Source organism: Bos javanicus, chromosome 25 (assembly GCF_032452875.1).
Source record: "Bos javanicus breed banteng chromosome 25, ARS-OSU_banteng_1.0, whole genome shotgun sequence".
Taxonomy (NCBI): domain Eukaryota; kingdom Metazoa; phylum Chordata; class Mammalia; order Artiodactyla; family Bovidae; genus Bos; species Bos javanicus.
In genome coordinates this window covers 20,154,754-20,180,597 of record NC_083892.1, presented here as the reverse complement: position 1 = coordinate 20,180,597, position 25,844 = coordinate 20,154,754, and the positions used below count along the sequence as shown (strand labels likewise).

At 44.4% G+C, this 25,844-nt stretch overlaps 1 protein-coding gene and 1 non-coding gene across 2 annotated transcripts in view; one reads left to right on the top strand and one right to left on the bottom strand.

The window, feature by feature from the left end:
• Nucleotides 1-25,844, bottom strand: part of OTOA (otoancorin) — a 71,891-nt gene that overhangs the window by 32,410 nt on the left and 13,637 nt on the right. The window contains exons 8-17 of the mRNA XM_061401408.1: nt 23,667-23,770; nt 19,301-19,401; nt 16,589-16,728; nt 14,347-14,470; nt 11,766-11,981; nt 9,830-9,997; nt 8,940-9,080; nt 5,684-5,742; nt 5,390-5,507; nt 2,088-2,161 (exon numbers count right to left, since the gene is read on the bottom strand). Of these exons, the coding sequence (XP_061257392.1) occupies nt 2,088-2,161; nt 5,390-5,507; nt 5,684-5,742; nt 8,940-9,080; nt 9,830-9,997; nt 11,766-11,981; nt 14,347-14,470; nt 16,589-16,728; nt 19,301-19,401; nt 23,667-23,770 (1,245 nt within the window). The remainder of the gene's footprint in view (nt 1-2,087; nt 2,162-5,389; nt 5,508-5,683; nt 5,743-8,939; nt 9,081-9,829; nt 9,998-11,765; nt 11,982-14,346; nt 14,471-16,588; nt 16,729-19,300; nt 19,402-23,666; nt 23,771-25,844) is intronic.
• TRNAD-GUC (transfer RNA aspartic acid (anticodon GUC)) lies at nt 22,877-22,950 on the top strand. The gene has a single exon. It is a non-coding gene; the product is annotated as a tRNA-Asp (tRNA).

Sequence of the window (25,844 nt, the reverse complement as noted above, 5' to 3'; positions counted from 1 at the left end):
TGACCTTATATTCTCAAGAGGAGCAATATTTCCCCCAATGGGGAGAAACTGGTTCAGGGAGAGGGAGGGAATGAGGGTGGGAAATATTCGTTATAACAGTGATTTGTGACCTGCCAAAGCTCAATCCTACCCAACACAATTTTACTCCTTATAATTTCTCTCATTATGGAGAAATTAAATTTTTCTCCTTTGGGAGGCAATAATGAAATAAAGGTTGAGAAAGACCCATGTGGCATCACTGCCACCTCACTATTCCAATACCAAATTCAACCTCCTCCTTTCAAACATGTTCTGCCTTCTCTCTGCCATCCAAGACTCCTTCATCTCTTTATCCCTAAATCTTTCTTTGCTGGCTCCTCAGTAATACTCAAATCTGTTCTTGTCTCTCCATTCCTAATGTCACTGTCTTATTTATTTTTTCATTCATTCAATCAGAGGGCTTCCCTGTTGGCTCAGACAGTAAAGAATCTGCTTGCAATGCGAGATACACGGATTCGATCCCTGGGTTGGGAAAATACCCTGGAGAAGGGAATGGCAACCCACTCCAGTATTCTCGCCTGGATAATTCCATGGACAGAGGAGTCTGGCAGGCTACAGTTCATGGGGTCACAAAGCGTCGGACATGACTGTGCGACTAACACTTTCACTTTCACACTTCACTTTCATTCATTCAGCAAATAAATAGAGCATCTGCGGCATGCCAGGACTTCCCAGGTGGCACTAGTGGTAAAGAGCCTGCTTGCCAACACAGAAGATGTAAAGAGACATGGGTTCAATCCCTGGATCAGGAAGATCCCCTGGAGGAGGGCACTGCAACTCACTCCAGTCTTCTTGCCTGGAGAATCTCATGGACAGAGGAGCCTAGTGGGCTACAGTCCATAGGTTAGCAAAGAGTTGGACACAACTGAAGTAACTTAGCATACATGCATGCTGCCAAGCACTGTGCTGGGCACCAACTACCAACATGAATAAGACATGTGCAGCAGGTCCCTACCCTCAGGATTCTCTAGGGGGAAGAAACACAGAAACCAATTAATAAAACAGATTATTTCAGCTAGTAATGAATGGAAGGAAGAAAATTCAATGGCTCTATCATGGAGGATGATCTGGGGACAGCTAGGGGAACCCCTCTGAAGGGAGTACTGTTTGAGCTGAGACATGGATATGTGGAATAACATATCCATGCCATATGTGGAATAACAACCATGCCAAGGTCAAGTTTATAGAAATAAGCCTCCACTGTCTCTCTCCTTCCAGCCAGGCTCCCTGCACTCCATCCTCTCTATGGACTGTGATGATGATCTCTCTGAAACATAAACCTGTGCCCAGAATACAAAACATCCCAGAGTGTCACACAAGCCCTCCCTGACCTCTCTGGCCTTCTCATTTGAGCCCCTGGATCCAGCTATGCCTGAAGTCCACACCTGGATTTTCCTGAACACAAAATTACCTTTTATTGCCTAAGCCAGTTTGAGTTAAGGTTCTGTTACTTTCAATTAAATATCAACTTGATATTATAGTTAGCTTAACACTTGTCTGTTTTTCCTCCATGAGAATGTAGGCTTTTATAAGGGGAAAATTAACTTACCTCTTAGAACTTAGTATGTAGTAAGTACTCAACAAATATTTTTAATTCAGTGAAGACAATGGCAGCAAGAGAAGGAAGAGGGAAATAAATAGAAAAAGAGAGAAACTGTGTCCAGACCATATTTAAAAAGCAGGGCTGCCCCCCCAGACCTGAACACCCACTCATCTTAGAAATCCAACTGTTCACATTAGTCCTGATTCCCCTGCCCAGACCCAGCTATGAGGCCAGCTCAGATGTGACCTGCTTCACTGGCATTCACTCATTCAAGCTCAGGTTGCCTTGGCTTTGGTTTTTAAATAACAAGAAAAAGCAAGAGAGTCTGCCTGAAACATCAACATGGGGCTCAGAATTTATTTGCTGGATCTCAAGGATTTAACAGTCGAAGGCACTCCCTACTTGCCTCCAGTTCATCACCAACATCCAGGCAAAGAGAATCACTTTGGCTTTGGGGACACCCACCAATCATACTGCCGAAAAGGGGGACTTGATGTTCACTTACGGAAGTGCAGCCAAGAGGAAGGGTGGCATAGAGGACCTGGAAACCTCCCAGTATTTCCACGCCAAACAGTTAACCTGAAAGATGAAAGCAGTTCTAGGAATTGAGTCCAATAAGACCAAACACAGATTGTGCTTTCTGTGGGTCAGACACTGTTCTAAGTGCTTTGAATGCATTCACTTATTAACTTATACATTCACTTTAACAGCCTAAGATGTAGGTAACACTATTATACCAAGTTTATGGATGAGGAAACTGGGGCAAGAACAAGATGCCCACAAAAATTTAAGTCTGAGAATGCTCACCACAGTTTCTTTTATAACTACAAACGAGACGTGACCTTAAGATACATCACTAGGGGACTGACTAAGTAAATTATGGTATAGTCATATGGTGGAATACTACGCAACTATTTTGTTTCCACATGGTAGATTTACGTGGGTGTTTATCGTATACATTTAAACAGAACGTTGTGTATGGCATGAGCTTATTTGTGTTTTTTAAATTACATGTAGATATGTTTTAGATATACCAAAAATTCTCCAAGTCAATAGCAAACTTCCTCTGTAGTTATACCTCTGAAGCCGGCATGACTGACATTTGAGGCAGGATAAATCCATGTTGCAGGAACTGTCCTCAGGATCATGGGATGGTTAAGTAGCATCCCTGGCATCTACCTCCTAGATGCCAGTAGCATCTCCCCAGGTGTGATGAAAAAAGGTGTTTCCAGATATGTCCAAATGGTCCCCTGTTGAAAACTATGCTCTAGGAGAAATTTTACTTTCTCTCTATTGTTTTGTTTTATAAGAATTATGTGTTTTCAGCAAAAAGATAAACAATAAAGGCAAATTTTCTAATTACTGGTATCTGAAGGCTCTTAGAACTGGGCAGAGTCAGGTAAGGAGGTTTATGGAGACATCTCTTCCTATTTGAAGGTGCAGGTCTTCCTCAAAGCGGGCCTGAACTCTATCCATTGCATCAGTTGGATAAGTGGAAGGAGACAGCCACGCCAAGGTCCAGGTTAAAGAAATTACCTGCTTCCCACCCTACCTGGGTAAGGCTTTTTGTAGATTTCAGTGGTTCTTACCAGGGAACTGTCAAAATGAAAGGTATCAGGCTTCGTACCTGATACCTTCGTACCTGGAGCCCCAGGGAAACTCTGCAAGTGGGGCTCTGTATTTTTCAAGTTTTGCTGAGGTATAATCGATATGCAGAGAATTACACATATTTAATGCATACTCTTTGATGAGACGAGCACAGGCAAACATCCGTGATGGCAGGCATCACCACAGTCAGGGTAATAGGCGTGCCCAGCATCTCCCAAAGTGTCCTTCTGTCCCTTTGCTTTGGTTCTTTAGAAAGAGCACATAACTTGAGAGCAACCCTCTTAGCAAATTGTGAAGTGCAGATACCATATTGTGAACTGCAGGTGCTGTGTGGTTCTGCTAACTGCTGCTGCTAAGTCGCTTCAGTCGTGTCCGACTCTGTGCGACCCCATAGATGGCAGCCCACCAGACTCCCCTGTCCCTGGGATTCGCCAGGCAAGAACACTGGAGTGGGTTGCCATTCCCTTCTTCAATGCATGAAAGTGAAAAGTGAAAGTGAAGTCGCTCAGTCGTGTCTGACTCTTAGCGACCCCATGGACTGCAGCCCACCAGGCTCCTCCGCCCATGGGATTTTCCAGGCAAGAGTATTGGAGTGGGGTGCCCCTGCCTTCTCCGCTGTGTGGAACAACACATCACAACTCGCTCATCCAGCAAAACTGAAACGTGCTGCACAGCAAACAAGCCTTCCAGGCAGTGCTGATGCAAGCTCGGCTTTGAGAACCACTGACAGAATAAACAATCCGAGGGAATGACAGGCTTCATTAAAATTTTGCACATTATTCTAATGATTTCAAAGGATTATATAGTTGGCTTTACCCTTCCTGGCTCTTGGGGAGAAAATTCTCTTTTCATTTTTGTTCTGTTGCAAATATTTTCAAATTTTCCTTGTTATGGCTGCTTAGATACACCCATCATTTAAAAGTGGGACATTTAACTTCCAAATACATGGGTGTTTTTTAAGTATCCTTGATATTAATTTTCTCATTTAAATGCTTTCTTCTCTGCAATCACCCTCTTTGTTTTTTCAGTCTTTTAACTTTATTGAGGTTTTCAATGGCTAAGTCAAAGAGCTTTCTCAGTAAATGTTACATTGCACGTGAAAATATGTGGATTATTTTCAAATATCTTCTAATATTGATCTCTAACACAATTCCACAGTGATAAGAGAACAGACCCTGTATGGCTTCAATGCCTTTAGACCAGGAAATGTTTGCACCTTGTTTTATGGCCCTGGATATGTTCCAGTGTCTCCTGGTTTATAGTCTACAAGAACTTGAATAGAATCTATATCCTGCTGTTGTGTGAAAATTGTATAAATCTTAATTATGTTGAATTGGTTCATAATGCTTTTTCAGGTCTACTATAAACTTTCTGCCTATTCATTCTATTAATATTTGAGAGTTTGATATAGAAACTCCAATCTGAAATTATCTACTTAAAAAAATAATTGTAATATATAGTGGAACTCTGTGTGACTTTGTTCAGTATTTTTCAAGTCTCCTTGGAAATGTGTTATCATACTTCCATTATTTAAGAAAGAAAAACAAAAAAATAAAAGATTTTTTAAAATAATAAAAAATAAAAATATATGGAAGCGGGGGAAAAAAAGAAAATGTTATTGCTTGGAAACATTTCATTCAGATCTGAAATGCACAGTGCTCACCCTCTCAGACACTATACAGCTCACTGCTTACACTCCAAGTCCAAACGCTGCTCCCCAGGCCTGTTTTCACTTACTTAGATATAGTGAAAATCAGGCACTGCTTCTGGTCTCCCCAAAGAGTTAAAGAGTCTCCTTAACTGTTTGGAAAGTGAAGTTCTAAATGAAAATTAAATTCTCCCAGAGGACTGTTCCCATGCCAGGCTACCCCTGGCAAGAATAGAAAGGTAGATGAGGGTGTGACTAGCACTCCCAGGAGAGCGTAGTTGTAAACGTGCAAAAATGGTCTACTTGCCAGCTGAAATCTGAGGTTCACACCTGGGTATAGAATAGCCCGTCTGCTGAGACTCTGGCTGCAGAGGCATGGGTATGTGGAGCTTTTAAAACAGAAATTAGAGAAAAGCTGGCTCAATACTTGGCCCCAAATCATCACCTGCATCAGTAATCCTGGCACGAGTATCTTAAGACACCACAGTTAATCCACCCGGTGACCGGGGTAGGGAGAGAGAATGAGAAGCAGGGAAGGGCTTTGATGGTACCTGATATGGTGAAAGCAGAGAGAAGTTGTTCTCGAAATACTGGAAATGAGCCAGAAAGGAGTCGGCGCTCATAGCGTCAATGTGGGGGCACGTCACACCTTTGAGCAGCTGCCCTGCACTAGAAAATGAGACAAGGGGCCCAGGAGAAAGGGGAAGCAGGGAAGAGGAAAGAAGGAGCAAGAGCAGGCAGATCTGATCCGACACCCACTGCAGGCAGGACATCCGACTCTCCCTCCGGGGGAATAAGGCTCCTGGAGAAGGAGACTGCAGAGGGCTCGTCAGCCCCAGGCTCACCTCAGGAGCTCCTCAGGTCTCCTGGTCGTCTTTGACAGAAGCTCAAACAGGAACAAAGCCTGAGGGAAAAGAATGATTGCCACATTGATGGAGCACTCGTGGGCCATCGTCCTGAGTCCTATGCTCCCATTTCACAGATGGGAAAATGGAAGCTTTGTTATTTACCTAGAACCACACACTTGCGGGAATTCCCTGGTGGCTCAGAGTCTGCCTGCAATGCGGGAGGCTCGAGTTCCATCCCTGGGTCAGGAAGACCCTCTGGAGAAAGAAATGGCAACCCACTCCAGTATTCTCGCCTGGAAAATCCCATGAATGGAGGAGTCTGGAAGCAGCATTCCAAAAAGTCAGACCTGACTAAGCGTCACTTTCACTTTCACTTTCACACAGTCGCTAAGCGGCTGAGCTGGGATTTGAGCTGGTGTCCTGTGATTGCAGAGCCCGTGCTCTCACACCCCAGGTGGTCCAGGAGGTGAACGAGGAGCCAAGTCAAGGCAGCGAGGTGGGAGGTTTACTTCCTGTGCTCAGAGAAGCCGCCGCCCAGTTGAGGACCCCCTGCAGCCCCTATTTCATGCCCACCTGCTGGTTCCCGAACACACACCATTCCAGGAAGTAAAACTGACGATGACTAGACCAGGATGGGCTAGAAAGTTCCATAGATGAAGAATCTCCTGGGTCTTCCCTAGTGGTCCAGTGGTCAAGACTCCACGCTCCCAGTGCAGGGTGCCTGGGTTCGATCCCTGATCAGGGAACTAGATCCTACATGCTGTAGGTAAGAGTTCGTGGCCCCTTCAACCTCTCTGCACTCAGCAAGTCGCCTGTCTAAACAGCTCACTCCCCACCCCCTAGAACCCCTGCCTCCTCCCCTGGCTTACTGTCTCCTTAGCACTCATCAGCATCTATCATCTAACAGGGCACACATTTATTCCCTGGAGTACCAGTGGTTAGGATGCCACGCTGTCATTGCCAAAGACTCAGGTTCGATCCCTGGTTGGGGAACTTACATCCCACAAGCCTTGAAGAGGGACCAAAAAAAAAAGAAGAAGAAGAGGCAACAGGTATCAGTGCATACATTTAACTACTGATCTTCTGTACTGTCTCCCTTATTAGGAAGGAAGCTCCCTTCACTTCCGTGTCCCCAGGACCATGAACAGCACCTGGCACCTGAGAGGGCAGAGAAGTGGCCAGGGGCTCCATAAACACTATGAATGAATGAATGAATGCAAGTGAGAGGACGTTCAAGGGCCTCCACAGCACAATGCTCCCCAGGCAGCCCCAGTAGTAACCACTCTCATGTGAAGTGCATGCCCAGCAGAGTCTCATGAGAAATGAGCCCCATTTTGCAGATGAGAAAACTGAGGCCATGGGAGGAGAAGCAGTGACCCCAAAGTTAATCAACAGTAGCCCGGGAATTCACACTTGGGTTTCATCTAACTTAACACAAAAAAGATCTTCACGACCCCGATAATCACGATGGTGTGATCACTGACCTAGAGCCAGACATCCTGGAATATGAAGTCAAGTGGGCCTTAGAAAGCATCACTACGAACAAAGCTAGTGGAGGTGACGGAATTCCAGTTGAGCTCTTTCAAATCCTGAAAGACGATGCTGTGAAAGTGCTGCACTCAATATGCCAGCAATTTTGGAAAACTCAGCAGTGGCCACAGGACTGGAAAAGGTCAGTTTTCATTCCAATCCCAAAGAAAGCAATGCCAAAGAATGCTCAAACTACCGCACAATTGCACTCATCTCACACGCTAGTAAAGTAATGCTCAAAATTCTCCAAGCCAGGCTTCAGCAATATGTGAACCGTGAACTTCCAGATGTTCAAGCTGGTTTTAGAAAAGGCAGAGGAACCAGAGATCAAATTGCCAACATCCGCTGGATCATAGAAAAAGCAAGAGAGTTCCAGAAAAACATCTATTTCTGCTTTATTGACGATGCCAAAGCCTTTGACTGTGTGGATCACAATAAACTGGAAAATTCTTCAAGAGATGGGAATACCAGACCACCTGATCTGCCTCTTGAGAAATCTGTATGCAGATTAGGAAGCCACATTTAGAACTGGACATGGAACAACAGACTGGTTCCAAATAGGAAAAGGAGTACGTCAAGGCTGTATATTGTTATCCTGCTTATTTAACTTATATGCAGAGTACATCATGAGAAACGCTGGACTGGAAGAAACACAAGCTGGAATCAAGATTGCCGGGAGAAATATCAATAACCTCAGATATGCAGATGACACCACCCTTATGGCAGAAAGTGAAGAGGAACTAAAAAGCCTCTTGATGAAAGTGAAAGAGGAGAGTGAAAAAGTTGGCTTAAAGCTCAACATTCAGAAAACAAAGATCATGGCATCCGGTCCCACCACTTCATGGGAAATAGATGCGGAAACAGTGGAAACAGTGTCAGACTTTATTTTTTTGGGCTTCAAAATCACTGCAGATGGTGACTGCAGCCATAAAATTAAAAAACGCTTATTCCTTGGAAGGAAAGTTATGACCAACCTAAATAGCATATTCAAAAGCAGAGACATTACTTTGCCAACAAAAGTCCATCTAGTCAAGGCTATAGTTTTTCCTGTGGTCATGTATAGATGTGAGAGTTGGACTGTGAAGAAGGCTGAGCGCTGAAGAATTGATGCTTTTGAACTGTGGTGTTGGAGAAGACTCTTGAGAGTCCCTTGGACTGCAAGGAGATCCAACCAGTCCATTCTGAAGGAGATCCCTGGGATTTCTTTGGAAGGAATGATGCTAAAGCTGAAACTCCAGTACTTTGGCCACCTCATGCGAAGAGTTGACTCATTGGAAAAGACTCTGATGCTGGGAGGGATTGGGGGCAGGAGGAAAAGGGGACGACAGAGGATGAGATGGCTGGATGGCATCACTGACTCGATGGACGTGAGTCTGGGTGAACTCCGGGAGTTGGTGATGGACAGGGAGGCCTGGCGTGCTGCGATTCATGGGGTTGCAAAGAGTTGGACACTACTGAGCGACTGAACTGAACACTATTCTGCCTCCTGAGTTTGTTGCTGTTGTTCAGTCACCAAGTCATGTCTGACTCTTCCCAAGCCCATGACCACAGCACACCGGGCTTCCCTGTCCCTTACCACCATCTCCCGGAGTATGCCCAAGTTCATGAGTTTAATCACACAGAAATAAGTTTGTTTTACCAAGTACCAAGTTAACCTTAGAACAGACCTTTCCCACAAGACAATCAGAAGTCCAGGCACCACCTCTGGGTGTTGCAGTCGTACCTGACTCCTCCGGATCTCCTTTTCCTTCAGGACTGTGGAGTTGAATCCAGGTTCCCTCCATAAATCAAAGAGAGACACTTCCTTAAAGAAAGCGCCCTGTATTTTGACAATGCCAGAGGCAGTATCTCCTGCTTCCATCACCTGTCAAAAGTGAGAAGAAACATAATAACAACTTTGCAGAGAATGGACTGAGTGTTGGGTGAGGGCCAGGGGCTGCATCAGTTGGGTGCTTCACGGGCAATAAGTCCCACCAGATCTGCTCAGCAACCCAATGAGGTGGGGACAGTCCTTATCCCCATTTTACAGGTAAGAAAACCAAAGCTTAATGAGTAATTGGCTGAAAGTTGATAATGTGAGATTCAAGCCCAATTCTGTCGTATTCCAAAACCCACACCCTTTAACCACAAGAGCTACAGCTATCTGCAAGGTATTGGTATTTTAGGCCCAACCCTTTGAGTTTCTTTCTTAGCAGACTGTGCAATTAGACATGGCAGGTCCAACAGGATATCATGCCCAGAAGACCCACTGCAAGTGAGAGCGAGAAATGTGGACATGGCTTTGGAACAGGAAAGGGGGGCCTTTCTGAAGCACTAGGGGAATTCAGGATTCATTTCCACATTTGAAAACCAAACCCCTAAAACATTATGACAGCAAGAAATCCAACTGAAGAAAAGTGTTTCGGATTCAGCTGGCTGGGGACAGCACCAGGGTCTGGGGAGAATCAGGTTCAACCCCAGAGGCACTTTCTGGAAAGGAGGGGAGGTGGGCATCAGAAGAAGGCATTCTCCAGGCTTAGAACAACCCCACCCAAAGACAGAGCCCCCTCACAAAGTCCCAAAACCACACGCCTGAGAGCCCCAGGGGCTGCGGACCAGACATCTTCCTCTCACCTTGCTCAGGACAGCGTGCTGCTGGGTAGGTGACAAGTCGGACACGTGCAGGGAGGTGGCGCTTCTTAGGAGCTGCATGAGGTCCCTGCGGTCCATGGCGTGGAAGGCCTGCGTGCTGACCCCAGCCAGCAGCACGCCCATCTGACTGACGTTGTAGAAGGACAGCACCTGGGGGCGCCAGCAAGGGAGGGTGAGGACCAGCCTCGGGGCTGCAGCTCAAGGGCGTGTACCAGGCCCCACTGCAGGCTGGGCGTCGGGAGGGGCGCTGGGGCACCACTGTGAGCAAGACACAAGCTGCCCTCCCAGACCTTCCTCCTTCTATCAGGAAAGAGACTTAAGTATCAAAACACAACACACAGGTAACCGTGCCGCTGGGGTAATCACTATGCCATCCGAGGCCACAGCAGAATTAATAAAAAGCAGTGGAGGAGGGCAAGGCAGCCCACTCCAGTATTCTTGCCTGGAGAATCTCCATGGACAGAGGAGCCTGGTGGGCTGCAGTCCATGGGGTCACGAAGAGTTGGACATGACTGAGCGACTAAGCACAGCACAGTGACCCATATGCCACCTCTGACCAGGCAATGGGCTCTCTGGTGTAATCTGATCTAGCTGACGAGATTCAAAAATTTGGGGGATCCTATAAAAATCCAAATTAGTGTTTCTGCTTTATTTAAAAAAAAAAAAAACCTGAACATCAGGCAGTACCCACAGTGGCAGCAATGGGCAAGAACCTTGGGGTGGGTCATGGCGTCTCTGTCTGCCCTGCCCACCCCTCTCATGGGACCAGGAGAAGCCTGCTGCCCTCCGTATGTCACCCGTCGGGCAACTGAGACAGCAAAGCCCCGCACTCGTCTATCTTCACGTGGCAGCTTTGAGGTGAATTAAAGAAGCATTTTAGGATGTGAATCTGATATTTTATATATAAAAAAAAAATATGACCGTAGCTGGACACCTTAACAGAAATCATGCCTGTTTCCCAACCCCTCCTTTGGAGTAAAGAGGCTAAATGTAATATAATCAGAAAATTTTATTGGTTTTTAAAAAAAAACCAGTTGAGTGGTTTCCTTGAGCTATTCCATGTAGAATGAACAGCCTCTTACTGTCCTGAAGGAGAGCAGACTTTTGAGCACTTGGCTTCTTAGCAAAAGTCACCGCATTCCTCTGTAAGAAGAGGGTGCCAGGAAAGGGAAAAGCCACTCGGTCCAGGGCTGGGAGGAACAAGACTGTCTCCCTCAGCGCTCTAAAATCACACTCACAGAGTGGACTTAGGTGGCCCCAGTCAAAACAGAAGGTCTGCAAAGCCTTCAAACTAAAGTCACCAGAAGTCTTGAAGGGACAAGACGGATGGTCTACCCTTAGCCTTGAGTCAGAAAGGAGAATGAGTGGGCAGTGGTCATGGCACCATGATAGAGGCAGTCAGCATGGGAATGAAACAAGTGGGCTCTGAAGCCAGATGCCCTGGGTTCAATCCCAGCCCTGTCCCTCTCATGTGGCCTTGGCAATTCCCTTATACGCTCTGTGCCTCATATGAATGGCCTAGAAAATGGAGGTTATAACATTACTGACCTAATAGGGTTGTTGGGAAGGTTAAATGATTAACTCAGTGATAGCTAACACTCACTGAGCTTGGACTCTAGGTCACATGTTGTCCGACCTCTTTCTGTGTACTGACTCACATAAACCTATGGTATAGGAGCTACTGTTATCCCCATGTTACAAAGAGGGAAAGTGAGGCAAGGAGAAGTTGTCAGTTCCCCACTGTCACGCAGCAGACACTGTCACACAGCAGACACTGTCACACATGGGAGACCAAGGATTGGCACCCAGGTAGCCTTCTTCGGCACCGTCTTCTTACCGATTGGCTGTCCCTGCTGCAGGTCTATAACCAGCCCTTCGGTCTTGGGCCATTAAAACAGAGTCCAAAGCTCCAACTGACCTTCTGGTGGGCCAGGTATTTGGCAGACAAGATGATGACCTGGCTCCTGGCCCAGCCCGAGACCTGGTTGAGGGTCGAGATGGCGCTGTGCACAGCCTCGGGGGAGAGGGATTCCAGCTGACTGTGGGTCAAGCCCACGACTGCATCCGACAAAGAGCCCAGAGTCTCATTGAGGGTCTGGTTCTCCGTGGCAATTTCCAGGAGCTCAGCTTTGAGCTAGAAAGGGAGCAAGCCAGGGTGAGAGTCGACAGCAAGCAGGAAGGCAGCTCCTTCGGTCTACACCCCAGCGTGCACCTTCCCCCTCCCTGCTCATCAAAAGGAAGGGGGCTCCTGCTGAGGCCAGACCATGAGTCACCCCGCTGAAAATGCCACCTCCTCTGGCCTTGACCTTCCTATGCTCAAATTCACTCTATGCTTCATTTAAATATTAATTTGTTATTAAATCAACCTTAAAGAAGGAAATTTTGTTCACTCATAACTCCACCACATTCCTGTAGCATCTATATTTTTTTTGTGACCTTGAACTCTACATCCTGTCTATATGGCCGCTTTTCTTTTATGAAATATCCAGGGAAGCTTTATGATAATATATAAATGTGTAAAAATAATTCTCAACAGTAAAAGTCTCCTGAAAACTCTACCTCAAAAAAAGTACTATGGTTAGTAATTGGGTGTTTATGTTTCCAAAATTTATTATGCCTATATAAATAAACTATGGTATCTAGTCTTTATATAGGTGTAACAGGAACAGAAATGCAACTTTCTGCTCTATTTTAAATTTTTCATTTAAAATTATGTCTTACAAGTTTTCACGTTTTGTGATTCCCTTATTTTTATAACATGCCTGTCCAGTTATAGTCAAGTGTGTTTCCCAACTGCTTTCAGTAAAGAAGGTGATCAATTTATCTGTTGTAACGTGACCTCTATACAAAAAAAACAAAACAAAACAAAAACAGAACGGTTTGTGTTTTGACACCTGAATTTGCATGAACCACATAGTCATGTCAGAGGCGGGTACGCAAGTATTCCAGATGGCCACTGGGGGGCAGCAGAGTAAAGTGAAAGAGACAGCTATTACAGCTGGCTTTGTCCAAACTCAGCAGCTCCCCTTCCCTAGAGATCAGCTTCCACATCTGCAAAAGGCCTACAGCAGTGGCTCCCAAAGTGTGGGGCTTAACCAGTAGTTTCAGCATCACCTGGAGAGTTGTTAGAAATGCAACATCTCAGGTTCCACCCCAGCGCTCCTGAGTCAGGTATTTATTAAGCTGTTTCCAACAAGCCCTCCAGCTGATTCTGATGCACCCTCGAGGTAAGAACTATTGACCCAAATGAGCCAAAGGGTTCTCTCGTATCTAATTGCACCCAACTTTCTTCTTGGTCACAACTGTCCCTGTGGCCCTAAATTACACTTATTTTCTTATTTTTGCTTGAGCTTACTTGGGAAGGATTTTTTTCCTGGAAAACAAAAATATGCACTGACCAACAAAATGCCTATAGTGTCAAATGCCAAATGGGACTGAGGATTTGGTGATGTGTGAAAAACTGCTGTGAAATAACTGATGATGTTACCAAAATTTTCTTGAATATTGCTCTCATGTCATCTTTCCCATTTAGAAAATGAGAAACACAAAAAGAAGTGAGAGAGGGGCTTCCCTGGTGGCTCAGTGGTAAAGAATCCTCCTACCAATGCAGGAGACTAGGGTTCAATCCCTGGTCGGGGCAGATCCTATACGCTGCAGAGCAACTAAGCCCATGTGCTACAACTACTGAGCTTTGCTCTAGAGCCTGGCAGCCGCAACTTCTGAGCCCACAGGCCTAGAACCCGTCCTCCACAGCAAGAGAGCCACAGCTATGAGAAGCCTGCACATCACAACTAGAGAGAAAGCCCATTCAGCAATAAAGACCCAGCATGGCCATAAACAAATAAAATCTTTTTAAAAAAAGGAAGAAGTGAGAGGAGCCAGGCAGAATTAAGACTTCAAGGGAAGAAAGGAGAGAAAGAGATGGAGTCAGGAGGGAAATGAGATAGTCCCCATGTCCCAATTTGCCCAAAATCTTGGTCTAGGAATTCAGTAACCCCCCTGGCTACATCGGAATCATCTGAGTAGCTTTGAAGACCTACCATACCCAGGCCAAACCCCAGACCAATAACTTGAGAATCTCTGAGGGCAGAGCCTGGGGAAGGGACATGACAGTAGTAGAACCAGATTTGAGTTCTTTTATTTCCTCTCTATTCCAAGCACAGTCACCAGCCAAGCAGCTTCAACATCGCCTGGAAGCTTGTTAGAAACGCAGAGTCTCAGGCCCCACCCAGACCTTAAATCTGCATTTAAGATCCCCAAATAACCTCACGCACATTCAAGTCTGAGGTGGACACTCTGATTGAACTTTGATCTATTCAAGCTTGTCCTACAGTTTTTTGTTGTTTCTCCCTACTTTAAGCTCATCCCGGTGTTTCTGCTGTGGCTGGACTTAGATCTGATTCACACTTTCTTGCAAAGGGCAGACAAGACTATTCTTCCCATTTCTCTGGCTAGTGAAACTGAGGCCAAGGGTGCGGGGCCTCACAGCACTTCTGCACCTTCTGAACACCAGCCTGGAAGCCCCTCAGGTGGCTGCATTTGATCATCTGGTGAAGGAGGACTTGGGCCACAGCAGCGTCCAGCAGCTCCAGGTCATCATAGAAACAAACCAGCAGCCCCAGCCTGCGTGAAAAGATAAGGGATGCTGGTGGAGGGCGGAGAGGAGGGGGGCCACAACCAAGACTCCACTCCAGTTAGAACCAAGAGGTCACAATCATAGCAGCTGCTGAGCACCAGGAACCGTGTTGAGCCCTTTATATCTCATCACAACCCTGCAAGGTGAGTGCTCTCATTAGCCCCATTTCACAGAAGGGTAAACTGAGACTCAGACAGATTAAGGCAAGTGGTGCCGGGCCTTAAATCTAGATCCATCCAACTACGCTGTCTCTCCTCCTGGGGCATTAAGGGATACAAGGAAAGCATTCCTTATCCACACAGAGATAAGAGATTTGCCCACCCTGAAGGCAGAAGTTTATTTCCAGGATGCTCTACAACCAACACCTCTAGATGATGAGGCTTCAAAAGAAAATAAAAAGACAGAAGTCAGAACACTGTAGGAGCAGAGATGAGATCTGAACCCTGGTCTAGCTGGAAGCACTGCATCTATTGCTTAAGAACATAACTTCACCCCCAACTGGAATTTGAAGCTCAGCTCTGTGAGACATCTGACCTCCAGCAAGTTACTTCTCTGCAAGCTACACACGTTGTGCAGCGCACACTCTACTATAACCCTGCCTCTCTAAGTGTTTAATGGGGAGGTTTCCTTTGCCCATCATAGCACGTCATAATAAATATGATGAATGAAGGAATGAGGAGTACTGTGGGAGTTAAATGAGAAGATGCATACCAACTGATTAGCATACTTCCTGGTAGATGCTGAGCATTTATTCTGAAATGGATGCTCTTAGCATTAGAATGGAATCTACTTGACTTAGCATGGTTGGAGCACCTAGTTGACCATGATCAAACACTGACACTCTCAGACATGTCCCCAGGAAAGCAACCAGCCCAGGGAAAGGATTTTAAAGTGTGTCTAAAGAGAAAAAAAAATACTCAGAGGAAGTGAAGACCAAATATTAATAACCATGTTAAGAATAACTAATCTTTATTGAGCACTTTCTATGTGCAAATGTGCTTAATCCTTACAAGGGTCTTAATGAAATAGGCAGCTTATTAGCTCCCATTTCACAGATGGGGAAGTAGACACAAGGAGGTGCAGATCACACAACGTGTAAGTGGCAGAGCCAGGATCAAACCCAGGACTTCTGGCTCCAGGCCCCATGTTCTTAATCACTAAACTATTTTTTGTGTAAGATTGAAGGCGGGAGGAGAAGGGGACAACAGAGGATGAGATGGTTCGATGGCATCACCGACTCGATGGACGTGAGTTTGAGTAAACTCCGGGAGGCCTGGCGTGCTGCTGTCCATGGGGTCGCAAAGAGTCAGACACGACTGAGCAACTGACTAAACTGACTAGAAAATATAGGGCCCATGCTACTGAGTGAAAATTACTAAGGACAGGGGAAGAGGGTGTAAGAGTTTTAAATGAGAATATTCTCTGCAAGTGACTTTGGAAAATGTAAGGTCATGTGATGCTGTCAGAGGAAGGTCTGTGACAGTAAGACCCTGGGAGATGGAGAAAGGATGGTGAACGGTGCCCACCACCCCTCCTCACTGCACAATTACCCCCCACATTCAAACCCTTTCTGGGGTCACCAGGTACACAGCTCCTGGCCCTTCCCTGCTGGAAATGGTTCCAGTTCCTGGGGATCAGGTTACAATCACTAAATTCTAGAGCTGACCTCACTCCAGGGCTCCCTGCCTGAGGGTCTAGGATACAACAGGTTCACAAATATGAGGCCCGTGAGCTAGCTATTTCCAATACTCGACCTAACCAATTATAAATGACACATTTACAACTTGGAATGGAGGGAATACCAAGAATGTAAAAAGTTCCATTTCTGTGCTTAGAGCTGGAATCTTAGCACTTGATAGATAAGGCTGTATAAAATGTTAGCACATAGGAGATGCCTTCAAAGCATTTTGTTTTCTTCTCCACTTTATAACCTCTTTAAAGGGATCTCTTTGGGGAAACACCTCCCTCACATGCACAGAGACGTGGGACGATTCAAAGAGATGGATCAGCCACCTCCCTCCCCCTCCCCGGCTCTTTTGCTGCTCAGAGGAAGCTGATGCTTAGATGGGAAACAGCTCCGGGGGCCCGGCACCCACGCCCCTTGCCTGTGGATGGTAGAGGTATTCCTCATGTCAAAGTTGGAGGAGCTGATCCTCTCCAGAAACGCCTGGGCCAGTTCAGGTGTGACGTCATAAACCGTGTCCAGCTGCTTGGTGGCGTTGTCATAGCTGATAAACAGCCCAATCTGGTGGAGGAGGCCAGGAAGATCAGTGAGGGGCTGCAGGAGCCCTGTGAAGTCCCGCCCCGGTGGCCTGTGCTGCGCCCCACCCCCAGACACCTGGAGATGCCCATTCCTCATTTTCATTGATTTCTTTTTTTTTTTTTCTGTAATAGTTTATTACAAGATATTGAATATAGTTCCCTGTGCTATACAGTAGGACCTTGTGGTTTATCTTTTTTATATATAGAGGCATGGATCTGCTAATCCCAAACTCCTAATCCATCGATCCCTCATCCCATTTCCTCTTTGGTAACTGTAAGTGATGTTGATTTCCTAATGGTCTGTAACTGCTGCTTCAGTTTCTTCTACAATCCAACTGTTATTTAGGAAAGTTTTCCTTTTTTAATATATGAGCAGTTGGACTTTTTTCAAGCTAATATTTGCACATTTATTTCTAGATTTGTTTTATTGAGGTCAGAGAATGTGGTCCACAGATTGTTTGCTTTGGGGAATCAGAATTTTTTTAATAGATAAATCAGTTTGCAAATGACCCACAGGTAATTTAAAAAAAGAATGTGTGTTCTCTTTGTAAGATATAAAGTTGGATATATGTATACAATATGTATGTAAATACATGTTTACATAATACTTAACACATTTATTATGTAAATATATACACAATGCATTCAACTTTATTAAATATACTCTTCAGGTTCTTTCTATTATTGTTCACTTTTTGCCTGTGTGTCCCAGAGTGTCGCACTGAGGTCTCCTATATTTTGAGGCACTGTTACTCTTCGCTTAAAGATTTCATAAAGCTGTCTCTCCCTCACAGATTGTGGTCTTCATCCATAAGAAATTCCCTCTGAGTGTTGGTACCCTGTGGCTTCACCTCCCTTCTCCACATGTTTAGAAGATGAAGAAATGTTGAGAACAGCCCCTGGATCTCAAGAAGTCCCTGCTAGGGGGCCCAGCTTCCTGAGAATTTAACCTCTATCGACTTTCTGAAATTCACTCTACTTTGAAAAAGTAAAATGGAGGTCTAATCCATTTTATAACTGAGGGTTATGAGACTGAGAGACATCTGTAATATTCCCAGCCTGTCAGGTAAAAAGAAGAACCTAGGGACTTCCCTCATGGTCCAGTGGCTAAGACTCCATGATCCCAATGCAGGGGGCTCAGGTTCAAAACCTGGTCAGGGAACTAGATCCACGTGCCACAACTGAGGATCCTCCATACTGCAACCAAGACCTGGTACAGCCAAATTAGGAAATAATTTTTTTTAAAGAAAGAGGAACCTAGTTCTGCCTCTGGTTTCATAATAACCAGACACGGTTGGGTGAGTCAGTTCTTGAACAGGCCAGTCATTTGCTGCAAACACTTCTTTCACTGGCCAGGATAAAGTTAGGGCACACAGGGTAAAAACTGGTGGCAACCCCCACACTCTTTGTGTGTGTGTGTGTGTGTGTGTAATAAAGTTTTATTAAAGTATAAAGGAGATAGAGAAAGCTTCTGACATAGGCATCAGAAGCGGGTAGAAAGAGTACCCGCCTGCTAGTCTTCAGCTGGATGTTATATAGTCACTAGCAGTCTGATAATGAAACAAAGGAATGTCTTAAAATTCAGAATGGCACTAGGCCCCTCACCCATAAGATGCATTTTGGGATAGTCTTGGCGCCAAATGGTTTATTCTGGGCCATAAAATGATTAACTTGAATCTTGAAGAAGGGCACTCTTTATGAAAGCCTCCCTGTCGGCAGCATTCCTTGGAGGCTGAGTTCTAGAATCATGCCTCCCAAGGGATTTTAGTATCATCAGACCAACATCAGGAAAAGGAGAGTAATTCCTGAGCAGTGAGTTAAGCACCATGAATATGTACACTTCTCACTGTAAACTTTAAAGTCCAATCATCGCTCATGCTGAAGTAGCTATCAATAGAAGTAGCCATAAATAGAAGCAGCAATTGATCCATGTTGCTTTTGACTTGGGTTTGTGCTTCCAATGACTGTAAACTCTATAGCTACAATCCTTGGCATTTCTTGAGTTCAAAAATACCCTTAAATGACCTTTGGTTCATAGCCAATCTTCTCTTTAGATCATGTTGTTGACATTAGAACTGTCTTAGTTGTCCACAATTCTTTTTGTTTTCTTAGCTCTTCTATACTAGAACACAATCCAGCAACTGACTGCTTGAGGCCTTATTCAAGGAGTTTTCTTTAGATGCTCAAGTTATATTGAGCTAAGGTGAGTGGTCAATTTCCAGGGCACCTCGACTGGCTGGCTGAACATGAGAGGTTTAGAACACACCTTTGTGTACATGCTAAGTCGATTCAGTCGTGTCCGACTCTTTGTGATTTAATGGACTGTAGCCCGCCAGGCTCCTCTGTCCATGGGATTCTCCAGGCAAGAATACTGGAGTGGGTTGCATTGCCCTCCCCTCCAGGGGATCTTCCCAACCCAGGGATCGAACCCATGTCTCTTAGGTCTCCTGCATTGGCAGGCAGGTTCTTTACCACTAGCGCTTAGGAAGTCCAGAACACACCTTACTTCAGATGTGTTGGTGATGGAGACATGTAAATGTATTTTTCAAACTTACTTCCATGGGACTAATTCTCATAATTTCTTCAAAGGATAAGTGAACCATGTATCTGCCCAAAATCCATAAGTTTTCTGCACTAACCCATGAAAAAGAGTCATCTGCAAAAAAGACAAAACACAGATTAAAAAGTAAATAAATAAAAGCCTATGCACTGGTAAATGATTGTCAAAAATATCTTTGATATCAGGACCTCTTTTTGCATCCATTAATTCATTCAACAGCCAATTTTTGAGAGCCCTCTGCTTACGAGATGCTACACTATACATAGGCAGGGACGGATGTCCACCACTTCGTTATTCATAGTGCGGCTCCTTGGACCAGCAGCCTCAGCACCACTGAGGAACTAGTCAGACATGCAGATTATTTTGTAATACTAAGACCACAAAATATAGTTTCATTTTTAGTTACTAACTTGAAATATATTTGATTATTTTATTACTGCCAGTAACAAATCTTATCTTTCTTATTGATTATCACTGAGTACATGAGCCAACCCAAACCATTTGCCCTTTCTTGAATGCACCCCTAATGGTCTCCAAATCTTTCCTCTCTTGGGACTTTCCCAACAGCCAGACTGCCTTTCCCCTAACCCTTCTGCTTCCAAACCCAACCTTAAAAACTGAGCTCAAATATTTCCTCTTCCTTGAAGCCCTCTCTCATCTCCTCAGCCAGCAGTATAATTTCTCTCTTCTCTGAATTCCCAGAGAACTTTATCACTCTGTTCAGACATTTGAAATTCCCCATCAGCAAAATGTCAGTGGGATTTTAGGAACAATCATGGCCAGGATCCAAATTCAAATTTCAGTGAACTGGGACTTCTCTGGTGGTCCAGTGGTTAAGAATTCACTTTTCAATGCAAAGGGCAAGGGTTCAATCGCTGGTTGGGGAACTAAGGCCCCCACAGGCTGTGAAAAGGTAAAAGTGAAAGTGTTAAGTCATTTAGTCTTGTCTGACTCTTTGTGACCCCACGGATTGTAACCCACCAGGCTCCTCTGTCCCTGGAATTCTCCAGGCAAGAATACTGGAGTAGGTAGCCATTCCCTTCTCCAAGAGATCTTCCCAACTGTGGGGTGTGGCCAAAAAAAATTTTTTTTTTAAGTTTCAGTGAACTAGAATTGGCTGCCATTGCCTAATCCTCCACCTCCAGTAAAAGATTTACAAAGTACAACATTGCGTTGGCAGCATTTGAGGGAAATGAAAAAAGCAGGGATCATTTTCAGGGTGCCATGAATCAGCCACCAAAAGCTATTGCAAGAAGCCATGGGCAACGGCTGATGCCCAGAGGAGATGGTGAGGCCAGCTGATCTGTGGACCATATCACAAGAACCAGAGGGTGCCTCCCCAACCCAAGAATCACAGCTGTTGCTGTGAGCACGGGTAAACATCCTCTAGATGGGAACTCTGAACCCTGACTTGGTTATTAGAAGAAAGGGTGGCCCTGAAGGCGAGATAATTTTGGGGGGAAACCACTAAATTCACCAAGAACTAAGCTGAGATGTCCATTTTTAATTCATTATTAAGCATGAACTATATTTCTGCAGATCAATGATCCCCAAACTCGGGGTATTTTTGACACCCAAAGCATTTCCAGTTACCTCAAGGAGCTTCATGAAAAAGAAGTTTAAAGTCCAAATAGAATTCATTTTAATTCACTTTAGTTTAATAATGGGATTTTATTATTAACATAGGGATTTTATTATTAACATAGGGATTTTAGGAGAGTCTGTCCCTAATTACATTCTGGCAACAAGGACTTAAGGGAAGTCTACAGTCTAGAACTGTGGTGCTGGAGAAGACTCTTGAGAGTCCCATGGACAACAAAGAGATCAAACCAGTCAATCCTAAAGGAAATCAACCCTGAATATTCATTGGAAGGACTGATACTGAAGCTAAAACTCCAATACTATGGCCACCTGATGTGAAGAGTCGACACCCTGATGCTGGGAAAGATTGAGGGCAGGAGGAGAAGGGGTCAAAGGATAAGGATAAGGTCATTGGATGGTGTCACCAACTCCATGGACATGAATTTGAGCAAACAGCAGGAGATAGTGAAGGACAGGGAAGCCTGGCATGCTGCAGACTATGGGGTCACAAAAACTTGAACATGACCTAGCAACCGAACAGTAAGAATCTAGTGGGTGAGTTGAGTGAATTTCCCAGGTTACATAGTGTGAGATTCAGTTTCCCAGAGGTCACAATTATGCACCAGGCAGAGGGAATTCTGCTGAGCATGGAAGACATTTATTATCCCACTGTTTAATGCTTTTTTATACACAGATCTCAGAGATGAATTCCAGGAAAAGGACTGGCTGGCACTCCCCCCACTTCCACGCACTGGCTCTCCCTGTCTCCCCCATATACACAGGCTCACTTCCACCTCAGGGCCTTTTATCTGCTGCTTCCCCTGCCTGGAATACTTTTCCTCCAGAGCCTCACACGTCTGATGCCATTTCTCATTTTGGTTTCAAACCAAATGTCGCATGCGCAAAGAGCTCTTCTCTGACTCCTTAATCTGGGGGTCAGAAACTACAGCCTGTGGGCCAAACCCACCCAGCATCTCTTTTTGCACAGACTTTAGCTTGGCTTTTTCATTTTTTAATGGTTGCTGCTGCTACTGCTAGTGCTAAGTCGCTTCAGTAGTGTCCGACTCTGTGCAACCCCATAGACAGCAGCCCACCAGGCATCCCCGTCCGGGAAAATCAAAAGAAGAATATTTTGTGACACTTGAAAATTACATGAAATTCACACATCAGTATCTGTAAATAAGGCTTTCTTCGGTTACAGCTACACCTACTTACTTGCTGTCTAAGGCTGCTTTTCTGTTACACCCACAAAGCCTAAAACATTTACTCTGGCCCTTTACAGAAAACCGTGGCCAAGTCCTGTTCTAGTCTAAAGCAGTAACCCTCTCCATGGCATTGACCGATTTTATTTTCTGCAGAGCTGTTACTCGTATCAGTATTCTCTCTCTCTCCCTCTATTCTTTTTATTTACTTGCCTAAAAGTTTTCTCCACCTTCTCACCCACAATAAAACTATAGCTCCGTAAAGCAAAGACCTGTCTTCTGTTCCTCTGTATCTCCAGTGGCTGACACATAGTAGGCTTTTTTTAAAATAAATGTGATTTTTAAAAAAATCACACCCTATCGCATCCATTGGCCACACCCTATGGCATGTGCAATCTTCGTTCCCCGACCAAGAAATGAACCTGTGCCTCCTGCGCTGGAAGGTGGAATCCCAACCACCGGACCACCAGGTAAGTCCAATGGGCTCTTTTTAGGTGTTGAGTTTATTCTGTGTACATTACTAACATTAAAGATTCAACAAGTTGACATTATCTGTGAAACTGTTTGCATTACTAATCCGCATCGCTATTCTTGTCTTCTTTTTTTTTTTCAATTGTAGTAAAATACACATAACATAAAATTTACCATCTGAATCATTTTTAAGTACACAGTTCAGTGCCATTAAGTATATTCACTTTGCTGGGCAACCAGCACCACCATCCATTTCCAGAACTTTTTCATCTTGCAAAACTGAAACTCTGTACCCATTAAACAGCAACTCTGGGAATTCCCTGGTGGTCCAGTGGCTAGGACTCGGCACTGTCACTGCCGTGGGCCTGGGGTTCAATCCCTGGTCAGGGAACTAAGATCCCACAAGCCACTCGACACAGCCAATAAACAAAATGAAATAAATAAAATAAATAGTAACTCTCCATACTCTCCATTCCTTCCTCTTCCAACCCCCGGCAACTACCACTCTACTTTCCATCTCTATGAATTTGACTATTCTAGAAAACAGTTTTTTTTTTTTTTCAATAAACATCTGTTAGTACACCCATGGCTGATTCATGTCAATGTATGGCAAAAACCACTACAATATTGTAAAGTAATTAGCCTCCAATTAGAATTAATTAATTAATTTACAAAAAAAAATAAACACCTGTCAAATAAATCCTGGCCTATTTCTGCTTTGGTTGCCAGGAAGCTTAGTGCTGAATTTCTGGGCTTTACTATCTAGATTTTCTTTAAAAGAACTATATTGTCCCATTTTGATATAGATTTTTAACACAGATTTTGAACTTGTAAACTTGTTATTATTTCCTAAGAACCTAGGACACATCTTTGATTCTAAGATACAGATGATTGTTACTTCAGAGACTTCAACATGTGAAAAATGCACTGATGAGATGGGGTATGTGTGTTTTCCCACAAGCCACATCACGTTCTTTTTGGAAGCCTAGAGAGGTAAATGTCTTAAGCGACAATGAAATCAAATCCCTATTTATAGAGATGAAGCACCACCATGCTTAAGGATGGACTCCGCCTAAAAAGTGTTCCCACCTCAAGGCCTGGGCTCACCAGTCACATTGGAGGATGTCTTCAGAACCCCAGTCATCCAGCAGTAGACAGCCCTCTGGGCGTGGGCCGAGGTCTGGTCATAGAGATCTTTGAACAACGCAGACCTAAACGATGCAAACACGGGTATCAGTTAAGGAACAAACAGATGCAGGCCTGCAGGCAGGGTCCAAACAGCAAATGCACACAAAGCCGTCATTGGTTAAAAGCCTTTCCCGCTCCCCTTGCTATCTGTAGCTGTTTTCCCATTTTCCTCTTTCCATCACATTTAAATATCTGCCAAAGACTGATCTCCATTTCCCAACCACCTGGTCATTATTTTTTTAATAACACTTTCATTAAGCTGTAATTTGTGTACCATACAATTTGTCCATTTAAAGTACACAACTCAGTGATTTTTAATATATTCATGGACTTGTACAACCATCACTACAATCCATTTTAGAACCCATTTAGTGCCTCAAAAAGGAACCCTGTACTCTTATCTATCACCCCTGAATCTCCAGTGACCCCATCTCTTAGAAACCACTAATCTACTTTCTGTCTCTATAGATTTTCCTCTCCTGGATATTTCAGATAAATGCAGTCATACAATATGTCACACTTGTATCTGGCCTCTTTCACATGGCATGATGTTTTCAAGGTTCATGCATGTTGGGACATGTATTAGTACTTTGTTTGATGGTCAAATTGTATTCTGTTGTACAAATATACCAAATTTCCTTTATCTGCTCATCAGTTGGGCTATTTCCACCTTTTGCCTATTATGAATAATGCTGCTATAATTATTCATGTACAAGTGTTTATGTAACATGCTTCATTTTCCTTGGGTGTAGACCTAGAAGTGGAATTTCTGGGTCAAATCACAACTTTATACTTAGTCTTTTGAGGAACTGCCAGACTGCTTTCCAAAGTAGCTACACTGTTTTACTTTCTCACCAACAGTGTCTGAAGGTCCTGATTTCTCCACCTCCTTGTCAACACTTGTTAGTATCTGACATTTCAGTTTCAGACATCCTGTGGCTATAAAGTGTCTTGGTCACTTTTTAAGTCATGGTCATCTGGTTTCCCCACTGTCACATTACTCCCTGTGGCCCAAATCCCAAATGACCTCCTTGTCACCGCAGCCAGAAGTTCCATTTGGTCCAATCTGAGTTGACCTTTCAGCATTTGGCACTGATCACCCCTCTGGTTCATCCTGGCAAAACAGTTGAGTCTCTTCATCTCGGAAGACTTTGCTCAATTCCACCCACCACTGAAAATCAATTCACCAAATGAGCAATTCGCCAACCTTTCCTAAGCTTAAGGTTGGTCCCTGCCACTCTCCCAGTCACTTCATATGTGAAGAGGCAAACTTTCAATCCATCGTAGGGTCTTCTCTCTGTATCTTTCTTTTCTTCTTTTTCTCCTCACCCTTCCTCCTCCTCCTCCTTCTTGTTTTTCTTCCTCTTTCTCCTCTTATTCCGGTTCTTCCTCTTCCTCTTCTTTCTCTCTTTCTCTTTCAGTTGTTGTTTTGATTTTCATAACAGCAGCAGGGGTGAAAGGGACAGGAGATAGCTATATTCAGTAATTCTGAAAAAATGACAACCATCATTTAAGGGAAAGCTTGCCCATTTGTAACAATGCTCTATCATGATCTAGGTCAAGTTATTCAATCTCACTGTGCCTCAGTTTTCCCATTTGAAAAATGGGAATGGGGTTAATGACATCATCCTCACAAGCAGAAAGGCAGAGTAAGAAGAAGGCAAAACTGAGGTTCAGGAGAACTGGCTTGAGTTCAGATTAAGTCAAGCCCTATGGGGTCACTTCAGGTATACCGTCCCCTTGTTGGGCCTCAGTTTCTTCATCTGGGAAAGAAGAGGTTGGATTAAATGATGCTCATCGGGAAACAGGAAATGGCATATTCTAGACTCCCCAGTGATGATGAGAACCCGCTGTCATGCAGTGTTATACCTGTATTGTTCTGTTGTCTTTCTCTCTGTAGGGCCTGAAATCTTTCCCCGGGCTCTTATTCAGGCTTTCTGTTTCTGTGCTGGACATCTGAGTTTTGACTGTCAAGCATCCACCCCCTCTCTTGTCATAACAGCACCTCAGTTTTTCTTGGGAAAATGATGTTTCTCTCACATCCATGTGGTTTGGGTGGAACTGTGAGCCACATGCAAGCCATTCATCTCACCAGAT